General features: G+C 36.1%; 1 protein-coding gene across 11 annotated transcripts in view; it reads right to left on the bottom strand.

Annotated features, from left to right (window-relative positions):
- The window catches only part of EXOC6 (exocyst complex component 6), a 109,357-nt gene that overhangs the window by 32,993 nt on the left and 62,395 nt on the right, over nt 1-13,969 (bottom strand). For 5 of the 11 annotated variants that reach the window (XM_068950033.1, XM_068950041.1, XM_068950042.1 and 2 more), the window contains 2 exons: nt 12,489-12,518; nt 3,209-3,350 (listed from right to left, as the gene is read on the bottom strand). The exons of 1 other annotated variant lie outside the window; for it this stretch is intronic. In XM_068950033.1, the coding sequence (XP_068806134.1) occupies nt 3,209-3,350; nt 12,489-12,518 (172 nt within the window). The remainder of the gene's footprint in view (nt 1-3,208; nt 3,351-12,488; nt 12,519-13,969) is intronic. 5 more of the 11 variants (XM_068950034.1, XM_068950037.1, XM_068950043.1 and 2 more) reach the window with 1 other exon arrangement.

The raw sequence follows: 13,969 nt of genomic DNA, 5'->3' as shown, positions 1-13,969 counted from the left end.
CCTCCTTCCCTTCTCCATCACTACCTCAATTTCATGGCCGTCCACTTGCCATTCTACCTTACTATTCTACCTGTTTCCTATGACTCCAAGAATACCAGGACTTACTGATTTAACAGTTCATTAACAGACTGTTGGCTTGTTTGTTCGCGTGTTGATTGTTTTTTAATGGAAAAACATTTGACAAGTAATCACACTTTACCACTGCTATTTATATCTCCTCCATTTCATGCTGGAAAGAATAAATATGCAAAATTAAAAATCAAATAAATGTCTTCAATATTGCCAATAATTTTTAAAAATATATCTTCAAATACTCATTACTTTCTGCATTTCACACACCTGGTTAGTTTAACATACATCTGAGTATATTCCACTCTACCAGGAAAATGTCAAATCCATGCATACAATACAGGAGGAAGCTACCCAACATTTGTGAATTATGTGCACACCCTGAGTGCTAATTGAAATGTCATTGTCGTATCCATTAATCCCAAAACGTCAAAGAAGAAAGCTGGAGGAGGGTGATGAGCAAGAACATAAATCACAGGCATCACAGTGATGCCTGGAATGTGCCTGTGATGGACCTTATGAATGAAACTGCAACAGCAAAGCAATCTCTAGGCAAAATCTTGTGCCAACCCCTTACTCCACAGATTGTAAGATGTTATTTTTTGTAACATATCATGGTGACAAGCTTCCATAATTACATTCAAACTCCTCAAAGGGTTTCTGTGCAAAACCAAATTTTTTCTAAAATGCTTTAAAAGCTTTGTAGAAAGAAAATAACTTAGTTTGTGATATCTGCAGTTGCACAGCCCATGCTATAGGTTATGTATTGGTCAAAAGAATGCAGTTTTCAGTCTTTACTAAGTTACTACATTTTCTGAAACTTCCTCACTTTGGCCCAAGGTCCCCATGCACTGCCCGCGCTAAATTATCTTTTTATTTCAGTTTCTCCCCCCAAAAAATCCCTTTAGCCAATTTTGAGATATGACAAAATGAAAAAAAAAACATACTTCCTCCTTCCATAGTTTTTATTCAGTCTTTGAAAGAACAAGCAAAAATTGGAACATTTCCCACAAGTGCAAGAATAAATATATCGTGGAGGATTTAAACTGACACATATTTGAAGGATAATGCTTAGCTAGCATTATTATGGCAAATAATAATGGGAATTAGCTTAGAGGTGGAAAAAGGAACATTTAATTATTCTCCCTCAAAAATAAAATAAAAACAAAATCTATACTGCACAAGAATGCCAGGTTAAACATCCTGCACTTGTCCTGTGCAAACTGCTATTTCTGTAGTCATGTATATTTGCCCTGGAAAACACATGAGGATAACACCCTGTAAACAGCATGTGGTGTGAGAGCAATGCTGATGCTGGACTAACTGGTAGCCCCATCACCAGTTAATAGGGTCTCAGCTTTTAGCTATTGTTCCTCTGGCATTGGACTCGGTATCTACACACTCCACTGCTGCATATGGTGCTGTAGACTTCATTTAGAGAATGATTTTGACTGAGCTAAAAATAACAAAACATGTTTTCTTACACAAGGTTATTTTTTTCTCTCAAAATAATGAAATATTATCATGTTCGATTAAAGTAAACTCTACTAAGGTCTCTCCTTTGGTTGACCTTTCTGGTGTACAGCAGCTAAGGATGGTAGAAAGACTGATAACAGAAACTACAATGGTAAGAAATAGGGCATAGCAGGAGAAGGGAAAGGTCTGAAAAGACCCCAGACACCAGAAAACAGCTGGACTTTCTAGGACTTCCCATTACTTTGCTGTGAGAATAGGGTTTGTGAAAGTCACCTGCAAAGCATGCATTTTATCCCCTCTATTGCTAGAAATCCCTCAGTGACAGTGAATTGCTTAATCTATAGAGAGCAGTGAGGTACAGTGTTCTGCAGAAATAATATTTCAGATCTTAGAAGCAGAACAATACAGTACTGGGGAAGCTTTCTTGCTGTCTGTCATGCCCTTTGTTCAAAAAGCAGATGACTGTGTAGCGGATGTCGATTCAGGTTGTCTAGATGACTGATTCTGCTGTCAATATAATGAACATTATGGCATTTCCATTTTTAGAGCTAGGATCTTTTTTAAATCTAGGAAATCACACAAATTCACACGCACACATCGCTACCCACCTACTTGAACACTACTAAAGTGCAATATCGAGTATGCTAAATGTAGAAAATATGGTCTGTGCACCTCTATCTGGCCAGCACGTGCAATCACATCATGAAACATACTGTAATGTCAGGATCATAGACATTTTTTCAAATAGACCCTGACAATCCTGTCAGTTCATTCCATGCACTGAAAGGACTTAAGGCTTTATAATGAAGGACTGTCAGAAAGACGCCTGCTTTACCTGTTACTGAATGTAGATGGAATGTAACAAATAGGGCAGAAGAAGGAAAGATATGCCTATGAGTGAAACAGTAAAATACGCCCCTTAACTCTATCCCTGGTCTCCCACAAGGATCCTTAGTGATGCTAACCAAATTGCTTAAAACCAAACTTCCATGGGTGCTTGCTTAATGGGTAGTCCATTTTTTTCTATGTCTTAAAACCTTAGGATATGACTAGCAGAACTGTCATGTTTTACAGCAGTCACCAAAACCAGTGAAATCTGTGGTCAAATACATTAAAGGAAAGATGCTTAGAAAAAGCGGAGTATAAGAATCTAAAAATATGCATTAAAAAAACCCTAGTAAGTTTTTTCTCTGTACCTCAGTCATCAAGTATAAAAACAAGCATAAAACCTAGTCATATCACAGCAATGTTACGAAAGCAACTTCCTTAATACAGATTGAGAGCTCATTCTACAGTGGGGAGTTTCATATAAAACACATGAGGAAATTAATTTTGCCTTCAGTGCTGGACTCAATCAGTTTTGGGGAAATTTTATACTAGACTATCATCTTTTTACTGGAAATAATGATTATGTAGTCTTTAGCAGTAAAAACAGATGTACATTTCAATCAGACACGTAAGTTAAAAAAAAAGTTTCATCAAAAACTTTCCCAGAAGTGTTAAAATAATTAGTCATATATACTTCTGCAGTAAGTGTAATAAAATTATATAAAAAAGAAAAATGTTTAGTAATTATGGAAAACGATCACCATACAGCTTACATTAAAGAATTTTTTGCAATGTTAAGACACATACAGATAGGAATACCGGAACATCTACTCACATTCACACTGTATCACATCTAAATTAAACTGCTGAATTGCTCCCATGCTTATTTGTTTTAATTCACTGTCCAGTAGCATCTGCATTAGGGATGTTGAAAGATGCTGGCAGGCTGACATGCAAGCTGTCTGGGCCACTTTTCCCTAATAGAAAGATCAACAAATTTTAGGATAGAAGCAAATGATATGCCACTAAAGAACAGCTTATCTGATGTGATTTTATTATACACTCAAAGTCTTAATAATGCAGCACTTGGAAGAAGAATGGTCAGACTTCCTGTTATTTCTTTGACCTGTTAGCTTTGACTCTATTACATCAACCAGGGAGTTGAAATTAAATATATATTAATATAATTACTGCTATTTCTTCCAGATTTACAACCAATGATCTTCAAGAACACAAATACACTTCCAAATACGAGAGCGCATAATGACAATATAAGTTGCTGAAGCATGTGAACAGCTTTGTGGATTTCTTCTACCAGAACAGAATGAAAGCAAGAATGGAAATCAACATGCTGCATACGTTTAACAACAGTCAGTGAAAAGAAAAACTTTATATAAACTAAAACCATTGCTTTCAGTCAGGACATTTCTTATAACAGCTTGTGCTAACTACTGACACCTTAATTGTTAGAATTGCACCTCAAAGCTTGTTGCTAAATTATTTAAAAATATTCATGCTTATCCTGTGTCTTTTCAGGTGCTGAATAAGTCAATGCAATCAGACATCAACTACTTACAAAATGAAATGCAGCCCTCTGCTGTACAAAATAGATATAATTTTCCTATTACAACCTAGTTATTAACATTCCTCTTCACAATGTATATAATTGAAACAAACAATTTTCCAAAACAGAGAGATCAATAAAACAAAGGATGACATCAGATATTAATTTGCTAAATTATTAAAATGCAATATAGAAGATGAAAACAAATGGAAATACTACCATATAAGACAAACCAATGAAGACCAGATACCTGATTAGGTGGCAACATTCTATTCATAATGCTACACTCTTTCAGAGCACAGACATCTTGGGTTTTAAGTGCAATTATATGATTCTCTGTCTCCTTAGTCACCATGCTTTTCAACACAGCTCTATGTTACAATATACATTGATACACAGGCAATTATTAATATACTTATATGAAAGAAATCATAATTATGTAATAGACCAACTGGGGCACAAACCACTATCATTTCACTTGTATGCATTAGTAAAGCGATGCAGCCTAGTCTCTAAAGCAATGGTTCCCCAACTGCTTTCTGCAAAGTCAGGATGAACAATGACTCACAGAAACACGGATAAGCAACGGTTTCAAATAAGAGTTTCATGATAAGGATGTGTACAGACTGGTGAAAAATGGTAAGGATTGACAGTGGTTCACGGTTCCAAAATGTTAGAAAGTTCTGGTCTAAAACCGAAAGGACCAGATCTTGCCCTTAATAAGATAACATGTTTGTGTTACTGAATTTTGATGGCTTTTGATAGCCCAAAGCAAATTTGGCCCTAAATATTTTGTCCTTTTAAAATCCATTTATTGTTATAATATACTTCATTAAAATGTAGGCAATGTAATGTAAAATGTTCGTTCTCTTCACGTGTCAAAGTGAAACAGTAAATGATCTTTGCTAATACCTCTTTAGCATTAAGACACTTTGAGCTATAAGCAGCTTCATATCTAAAATGAGATGTCAGTTTCTTAATTGAAAATCTCAGGAAAGCAAATAACATTTTTGACCAAAATAAATGAACTGACAACAAGGAATGTAAGAAACAAAGCAAGAACAGCATGCTTAGAAGTCTCCCAAACCCAGCGGTAATTGCACTGGGAGACACGCAGCTCTATTCCCCAAGCAGAACAATATCAACATGAAGGGGAAAAAAAGGGGAAAAAAAACAGAAAAAAAGGGAGTGAGGGGGGGAATCAATGGGCCACAGTTCATTTAATTACAATGTAGTAGGTTTGAAATACTTAATGGAAATGTCATTTTGATTTAATGGAACAACTAGTGCATTTCAGTTTAATGTACTGCTCCATCAAATCAGCTCCATGTCCTATTTATGCTGCCACTATAATGTAATAAAAGTTCAAGCAGATTAATAGGTTGTCAAAAAAAATTTTAACATTCAATTTATTTTATATGCAAACAAAGTGTACTCCACTATTATTATAACTAAAAGACAGAACTCTGTCTTTATGGCAAGTATTTGCAGTTAATTGTTACAATCTGGCAAATATCAATAGTACTGGAGCACAAGACAATGGTTACAATACAGAAACGACATGGGAAAAGTCACCTGGACTTTAAATAAGTATCAATATTTGTACATGTAATGCTTATTTAAAAATCTCATTAAATGGAGACATCCCAATTTTTTTTAAACTATTTCCAACTATGCAACTTGAACTACAGGCTTATTGTTCACTTGGCACATCAAGAAATAATACAAGGTTACTATACATAGTTTATACTTACTCAGTAAGATCATTCGATTTTTGTAAAACTAGAGAAAAAAATTAAGCTGAAATCTATGAAGTATATCAGTAAAAAAGCTGGATTTTAACTTAGAGAAATGTGAACTTTACTGTTATCCTCCTCAAAACTGAGTGTTTCCAAGTTCAAAACACGTTGGATGTACAACATTTAGAAAAGAATGAAGAAAAAATATTTCTTTGAAATCACAGAACGTCATTTCAAATTAATGTTTGACAAATGAGTTCTAGTTAAAATATCTCTTCAAACTTCTATCATCTACCAATTAATCACTTATTTGCTGTTTTCTCATAATGCATTTTAAAGAGGAAATGTAAAGATTTGTGAAAATAATGATAATGTGATGTCTCTTTTCCAGAATGAAACAAATTTCAGTTAGTTTTAAATAGTCTTAATATTTAGCATTTGTCAGCTTTTTTTTTTTTTTTTTTTAAAGGGGTGGCAGCGGTTACTCTATCTAGCAATTAAATACCAATATTCAGTAGCATGCAGAGATTCAGCAGCCTTCTCGCATTCATTCCAGTATTGCCTCCCGCTTGGAGACACTACTATTATCTCCACTGTGCCTAAGTTAATTGCTGCTATCTACAAAACCTTTTCTTCCTCTCAACCCATGTAAAGTTTAGGAAACAAGAACCCTATTCTATAAGCAAAAACACCTGCTAACAGTGTTAAAGGCAACTATTTTTTTACCCAGCCACCACATTTTGCTGAAATACAAGTTTGTAAGAAGAGAAAACCCTTAGACAAACTTCTTATATTTCAAAGGAGCTTGTAGAGAGAATCTGCTGACATATTAAATCCTTTTTTATAGGACCCAAAAGCTTTTCTCCTAAGAACAATTGCAGTAAAGAGACATTTGGCTCCTAAGAAATTCCCAGAGGGTCAGCCATATGCATCCTTCCATGGCACCTTCACGGTCCTGCTTTCTAAGACCCATGCTAGCTGTCTCAAAAGCAGCTTTCATCATTCACTGTGGTGTCAGTCAATATGATTTATGGACTGCATTCAACAAAGTCAAAGCATATAGAATGAGAAATATGACTACAATCTGCTAATTTGTTTTGTATTGAGCCACTTAAGAGTCAAAGACCTGATGTCAGGCTGAGACCAGCAACACAATTAACTGGCCGGTGACAGATTCATCCATCCTCCCTGCCAGGCTGTGCCAATCAAAGACAGCATGAAGCGGCATTTGGAGAAATCACTAAGAAAACCCATTCTTTAAGTAGCCTGTGGAGGCTTCTGATTGACAGTTTTTGAATATAGCTGCAGAAAACCCTCCTTCACCCTCACTGCAAGCTGTGAAATTAGGCTTTTACTGCCAATCACAGAAACAATAAAATAACACAAACTGCCGTCCTCAGCATAAAAGGAAATAACTAAACTTACCTATTACATCTAAGAAGTTAAGCTTAAGAATTAATTTAACAGCATGAAGTGACAGAAACAATAAAAAACTTCCTGCAAGGAAACTAAACATACAGATTTCATCAGTCATTATAAGTAAAATATAATTTTTGCTTAACATCAGGACTAAAATTCAAATTTCGAATCACTGATAAAAAAAACAGGTATACTAAAAAACACTCATGGAATTTTTAAAAGATTTAATTTTACTTCCACTTCTATAATTCTGCCCCAAATTCCTAAGGGCTACTGAAAACAATCAAAAATACCTACTTGAAAGTAATTTGTGATTCTTCTTTCAATAGTCACTCTTTTCCAAAGAGGTATCCAATCCTAACTTAGTACTCATAAAGCACATATGTTGCATCTAGAATAAAAGTTCAGCTATTTCTAAACTTAGATAGAAAATCCTTACGTGTGTACCTTATACATATTACCCTTATATCCTCTATAATCCTGATCTAATAATAACTTTTCTGAACATAAGCTATGATTTCTCTTTAATTGTTCCAAATAAAAACTCAGAAATTGTCCTTAGTAACAAATTTGGTCATCCAACTGATTTCTTCAGACAAATGGCTGGAGAATGAAATTTTATTTTATTTTTTTTTTGGTTAGAAGTATCTAATGCCATTTTAAGCTGCAATATGAAGTTAATATGCGATGCTTATGTCAAAGAACCTGAAAATAGCAATAAAGTCAAAAGCTTATATTCTAGTGATTTCACAAAACAGAACCATTAAAAGCTGCATGACTCACAAACAATAATCCTCTTAAAGCGATGCATCCTCTGTGCTCTGCTTCTCTGGACTTTGAGGACGGCTTGGTCATGACATAGCCTGCCTACTGGCACCTACTCAACATTAACACAAAATATCTCTACGCAAAATACTCAATATTCCTAGTGCTCATGCCACCCTTTATCTCCATAGTTTAACATAAGGCTGAGCATTCAGTCCACAGAAATCATAGAAACGTAGGTTGGCGAACCCCTAATGTCTTCTACTCCAGCCTCTTAGTTGGAGCAGGACTATTGCCAACACTACTAGTTCAGGTCTGCCACGCTTTTTTTCGGCTGAACCTTAAATACAATCAAGGTTGGAAATCTCCCATCCTCTCAGGTAACCTGTTTCAACACTGTACTTCTCCCCTAGTGCAGAATTTTTTTCCTAATATCAAAGTGGTACCTCCCAAGCTTCTAGTTGTTACCACAGCCCCTTCTCAAACCATCCACCATACCAAGACGAGTCCATCATCTTCGTATCTCCCCTCCAAGAAGTTGCAGGCTGCCAGTAGATCTCTCTCCAGCCTCTTCATCAGATTAAGCAAGCCAGCTCCCTAAACCTCCGCTTGCAAGTCATGTGCTCTACGCTCCTAACAACCTTGGGAGCCCACTGCTAGACCCTCTGCAGTTTCTGGACCTCCTTCTTGAACTAGGGGAGCCAAAATTGGACACAGTATTCCAGATGCAGCCTCATTAGCGCTGAGTAAAGGCCTAACAACTTCCTTTGATCTGCTGGTCACACAGATTGTAATGTAGCCGAGTATGCAGATTGCCTTACTCGTGAGAGTGCACTGCTAACACACTCAGCTTGGGGTTCACTCCATCCTCCAGACTCGCAGAGATGTTACTTGGCCAGTTGGTTTCCAGGTTGTAGCAATGCATGGGGTTATTCCAGCACAGGGGCAGAACATTTGCACATCTCCTTGTTGAACCTTGTGAGGTTTGTATTGGCCCAATCCTCAAAGTTTCTCAAGGTTTCTCTGCACCAAAGTCCTACTATTTGGCATGCCAGCTAAACCTCCTAAATCTTCTCCCCAAAAATTCTAACCCCAGCCCTTAGATGTAAAGTTTTGTCCTCTCGAGTGCACATCCCAGCAGAACTCTGCCTAAAAGGTGGAACTGTCTGTGACCTAATACAGTTCTTCACTGCAGTGATGATGAGGCAGTTGGGTTTCATGATTCTGAACATTCAAAGGAGGTAATAATTCTGAATCAGCTTTAAAATTTCACAGCTTCTGTGACAGATACAACCTTGTTGCCAGCTTATTCAGACAACTGAGCATATTCCGGATAGAAGTTGAGCTGCAATTACATTCAGAAAGACTGCAATTTTATTTTTATCATGAATAGGCAGTTGCACTTTTCTGAAAGTAGGCAAACTTTTTTTGTGCTGATTCAACGCCTGCTGGTTCTGTCCTAAAGATCTACCTTCAGAAACTGATAGAATCAGTAAGTTTTCAGGAGGGCTACAGGAAAAAAAAAAGGGGGAGGGATGGGGCAGGAAGATAACAAAATTATACCTGGCAGGCTGAATACTCTATCCAGGGTTTAAACAGCTTTTGCCTTAGCATATACAATGGCATTTACCTGATCTCACTACTGTTTTCAGCCTTTCAGGTTATGACAGATTGCAGATAACATGATTCAGAAGAAATGACAAAGGAGATTGTTAGGACATCAGAAAAAAGTCTCTTGCTGGATGACCAATTGCCAGAAGAATGCAATAACATAATTTCTCTTCATTCTCAGTTTGAATAACAACTATGAGAATACATCCTTCATCTACAATGGGTATTTGATGGATGGTAGAGTAAGAGAAGTAATCAAAGAGGTAATGAAGAAAGAGTCCTTTACTTCCAAAACCAAAAACCTTGAGCTGGGAAACATCTGCTTGACAAGTCTGTTTGAAATGAATTGCCTCCATTTAAACAGCCAGCATCATCATCGCACTTCCTTCCCCTCTGAAGAGGGGAAGAAAATACGAAGAAAATAAGTTGTTCAGAAGTGAACTGAGTTTTTCACCTCTACGAAGTTAGGAAAAAAATCGTAAGAGATTCACTGAACTGAATCTCTCTTTTGATCAGTGAAGCACAGAAGTGCTAGAACATCTTCTTTCAATAAAGACAGTCAAGCTTTTCCTGCAAGGGAAAGTGGCAAGGGAACTAACTTAAAGAAGTTGTTGTGAGTAACCCATATCATATGCATTATTTAGAGTGGATTAAATTAAGTGGCAAGAGACAAGAACAATCCTAGGGGCAGAGGCAGAAGCCTCTTAACAGCACTGTGAACACAGGCTATAGTAGCAGTAAAGGGTTTACGGAGCGGGATACGTTTGCCCTGCATGTTAAACTGTATTTGCATGTCTAAATCAAATAGTTAAGAATTAAGTAAGGGGACAAAAGCAGTGGTGATGCATTCTGCTCATGATACATACACTTCTGTGAATCCAGGTCAATTGATATATTTGGTGAAGTGTAACAGTGTCTACACATGAGACTGGTAGATAAGGAAGGACCAAATTGTTTATGAGAGAAGCTCTACAGGCTGGGAAAAGGAACAGAGGAAGACGTAACTATGTGAGCACCATGGGTTAAATGAGGATGACCGGACTCTAAAATAAAACTGCATTATCATATTGTAGTCTGCTGCTGGAAAACAACGCTGTCCAAAAGTGAATATTCCAGGTCTGACAGGAAGAAATGACTTTTGGAAGCATCTGCTGGGCATTTGCTAGTATTATCCATGACTTGATCACTTCCAAATTAAGTGATTGTTGTTCACACTTACTGTGCCACATATTGAGACTGTTTCAAAACTGAAAACTCTCCATGGTAACTCACAGCTGCAGCACATCAGCTCCATTTGTTTTTGAACCCATGACACACAGCATCCCATTGCTGACAGCAGATGCAGGTTTTGTCTTTGCACAGAGATCATCAAAAGCAAGTCCTTCCCATCAGAAATAAAGGAGAACTGAGAACATTCTAATGAGGGTTTTTAGTATTAGAAATGGATCCTTCATTTGCAACATCTTTCTTTAAAGAGCACTTTTTCTTTGGCAGTTTGGAGGAGGTATGTTGGTCAGATGTGTGATGGATTCTATATAGAATGAATAAATTTACGCTGTATGCTTTTAAAAAAAAAGCTAAGAAACTGTGAAAATAATCTCAAAATAAAAGAAAACAGGAGAGCAAGAATAATATTTTTGTACATCCAATGTATTTTTTTGGCACCCAGGAAGAGATCCTACTATTTAAAGGATGATGTTCAACTTTATAGATACTTCCTACACACACACTCCAATACAAGCTCCTTTGGATCCACTTTCATCTCCCTTAGAAACGAGCAGACTAAGACTCTCCCTTTCTTTTTGACATCTAGTTGTAATGTGTTGTGCTATTACAAAATAATCTAGGTGTCTAGCTGCCCTCGATGTTAGGTTCTGAGCTGCACTACAGACAAACACAATAATTGAAATAGTCTATATTACTATTGAAAACGACTGGAAAACATAACAAGGAATCCTAGATAATTTCTCTTTAACTTGATACATTTGGTTCTAATTCTATATAACTACTACTATATAAGTACTAACTACTACTCTAACTGTCGGTAGTTATGATAACTATCAACAATTGTTTCAATATAGATTAAAGCTTTTACTAATAGAACAAAATGACTACACCATATTTGTTCACCTTTTAAAACCTTTATGCTTTTCAAAATGCAAGACTCTGAGAATAGATCTGTCAACCACTCAGATACTGAGTTTCAAAGTTTTTGCCCAAGTCAGTACCCTTAAATTAAAATTAACAATATTTCAAAATAATTTCCCCCCTGAGGAAATATGATTTTAAGTTTAAAATTACATCTTACAAAATATTAATCCCAACACTTTCTCCAGTAAGTGCCTTATACATTTGTTCAATTTAAAAATGAGTGTATGGCAATAAGACTCAACCACATCCAAGCTGCTAAACCAGAACTGTATGTTCACATAAAATTAGGAAAAATAAGTTCAGAAATTCAGTATTCAGAAGCCTCTCCTAACAGATATTAATTTCAATGTTCTCATTACCATGGAAATCAAAATAAACTGCTGAATCAAAATAAACTGCTTATGCAAAAATTGGTGACCTGCAAATAATCATGGCTTGGAAGAATTCTTAAATGCAATCCATCATCTTCCAAAAAAATACATCTGAACGCAGACACTCCCTTGACCTCAGGCAGATGCAGCAAAGGAGCAATGGAACTTTCACAGACTCTTTATTCTGCTTTACCACTCTTCCTTTATTCTATATGCACGTCTCATAGCTGCATTTTGATACCTGACCTCACTTTCAAAAGGTCTCACCTTCCAAACTTCCACACAGGTTTTAGGACTCCTGCTGTCCGAATGTACGGAAGAACAAGGTTAGTCATTAATTTGGTTCCTGCATGCAACCACACAAGGCACGCAGCAAGTCATCAGCAAAACAGAAGGCTCTTTTTTATTAATTGACTAAATATCGAAGCAATAAGCCTGCAGGCAGTTCATAGTTTTTCAGTACACATGCTTTTTCTTCTTCTTGCATCTACTTACCGACATAGCTGCATGGTCATTGTTGTTATTCTGAGAAGGAAACCAGTAAGGCAATCAAAACAAAAAATTAAGATGTACTGTCAACATCAAAAAAAAAAAAGAATAAAAAATTGGTAGCAATAAAAGGTAAGGAAAAGCTTCCAAAAATAACAAATGTATCTGTATAATTCCTTTAAAAATACTTTTAAATCTATACACTTATTTAGTATTTCGTCAAGGCAAACCAAAGAAATTATAATTGAAATAACAGCATTTTGGTAATAAAATGTTTTTCTGTGGTAAGGAACTGCATGCCAAAATATCAAAGCAGCAAACTCCATATGAGGAAATACGTTTCAATTTGACTTTCAAGAAAGTTTTCATTATAACAAATACTGTTTTCTAAAATACTTATGTTAAAAAATAAATGCCTCTTTTACTGTGTTGGCTTACAAAGGCTATATGCATGTTAGTAACGTACCTCATTCAAGCAAGACTTAGCAATGGCTTAGGACAATAAAAATCTAAATGCAATTCCATGCATTAATATCTTCTCGACAAATCTAATGTTAATATAACTGGAGGGTAGAATAAAACTCCTTTATCAAAACTGCTGTTGCAGTATACATACTGCATAGAGAGGAGAGATACATAGAGAGGAGAGAGCTAAGATGTAGGACTCAGGAGAAAAAAAACTTTAGAGACACAAAACGTTTCAAGCGATTCCATGGAGATATGAGAGCCCAACTAACTTGTGCCACAAAGTAAGCAGGTTCAGAAAAATTATGATCTCATAGTCTACCTGATTTAGATTTCTTATGTTTCTATAAAAATAATATAATTACTTGGCAAAATAATATAATATTTGGCATAATACTAATACAATATTTGGCATAAGATATACTTTTTAAAGTTATGTCTACATTGGTACAGAACTACATCATAGTGTAGGCCCACATGAAGCACACATATACAAAGAGATGCATCCTTGGGTGCTTACACAGCTTACACGTACATCTAAAATAAAAGGGAATAAAAACAGGTACTTAACAATCCCAAATAACATATTAAAGAACATATGATAGCATTTCAACAAGACAACTAGCGTTTGACACAATATCAAAGAGGAAGTTAATGATCCTTGCTTGAATGAGACTGTGGAGAACTAGTGGGGCAAACTAGTTGTGACCCTCGCCTTAGAATAACACCCGCCAACATGACTGGATACGCCAAGGTGGGAAGAGAAGACATTTCTCCACCTGTCCTACCTTTCTCCTTACTAAAACTATGGCCTATGGCTAGGACTTTTGCTCTTTGATCTCTCATTACAGACAAGGCTCTAAGAAATTGTTTTGAATAATAGCATGTTTCTGCCAGCTACACAAAAGTTGTTATAGAAATGACATTGTGACTTTCTTATTATTTTAATGAAAATGAACAATAAAACTATTCCAAATCTCAGCTATGGTATGTGATAATCTAGTTTTGCTTAGGGTATCAAA

This window comes from Struthio camelus, chromosome 7, assembly GCF_040807025.1.
Source record: "Struthio camelus isolate bStrCam1 chromosome 7, bStrCam1.hap1, whole genome shotgun sequence".
Taxonomy (NCBI): domain Eukaryota; kingdom Metazoa; phylum Chordata; class Aves; order Struthioniformes; family Struthionidae; genus Struthio; species Struthio camelus.
This window is presented reverse-complemented; position numbering and strand designations above follow the sequence as displayed.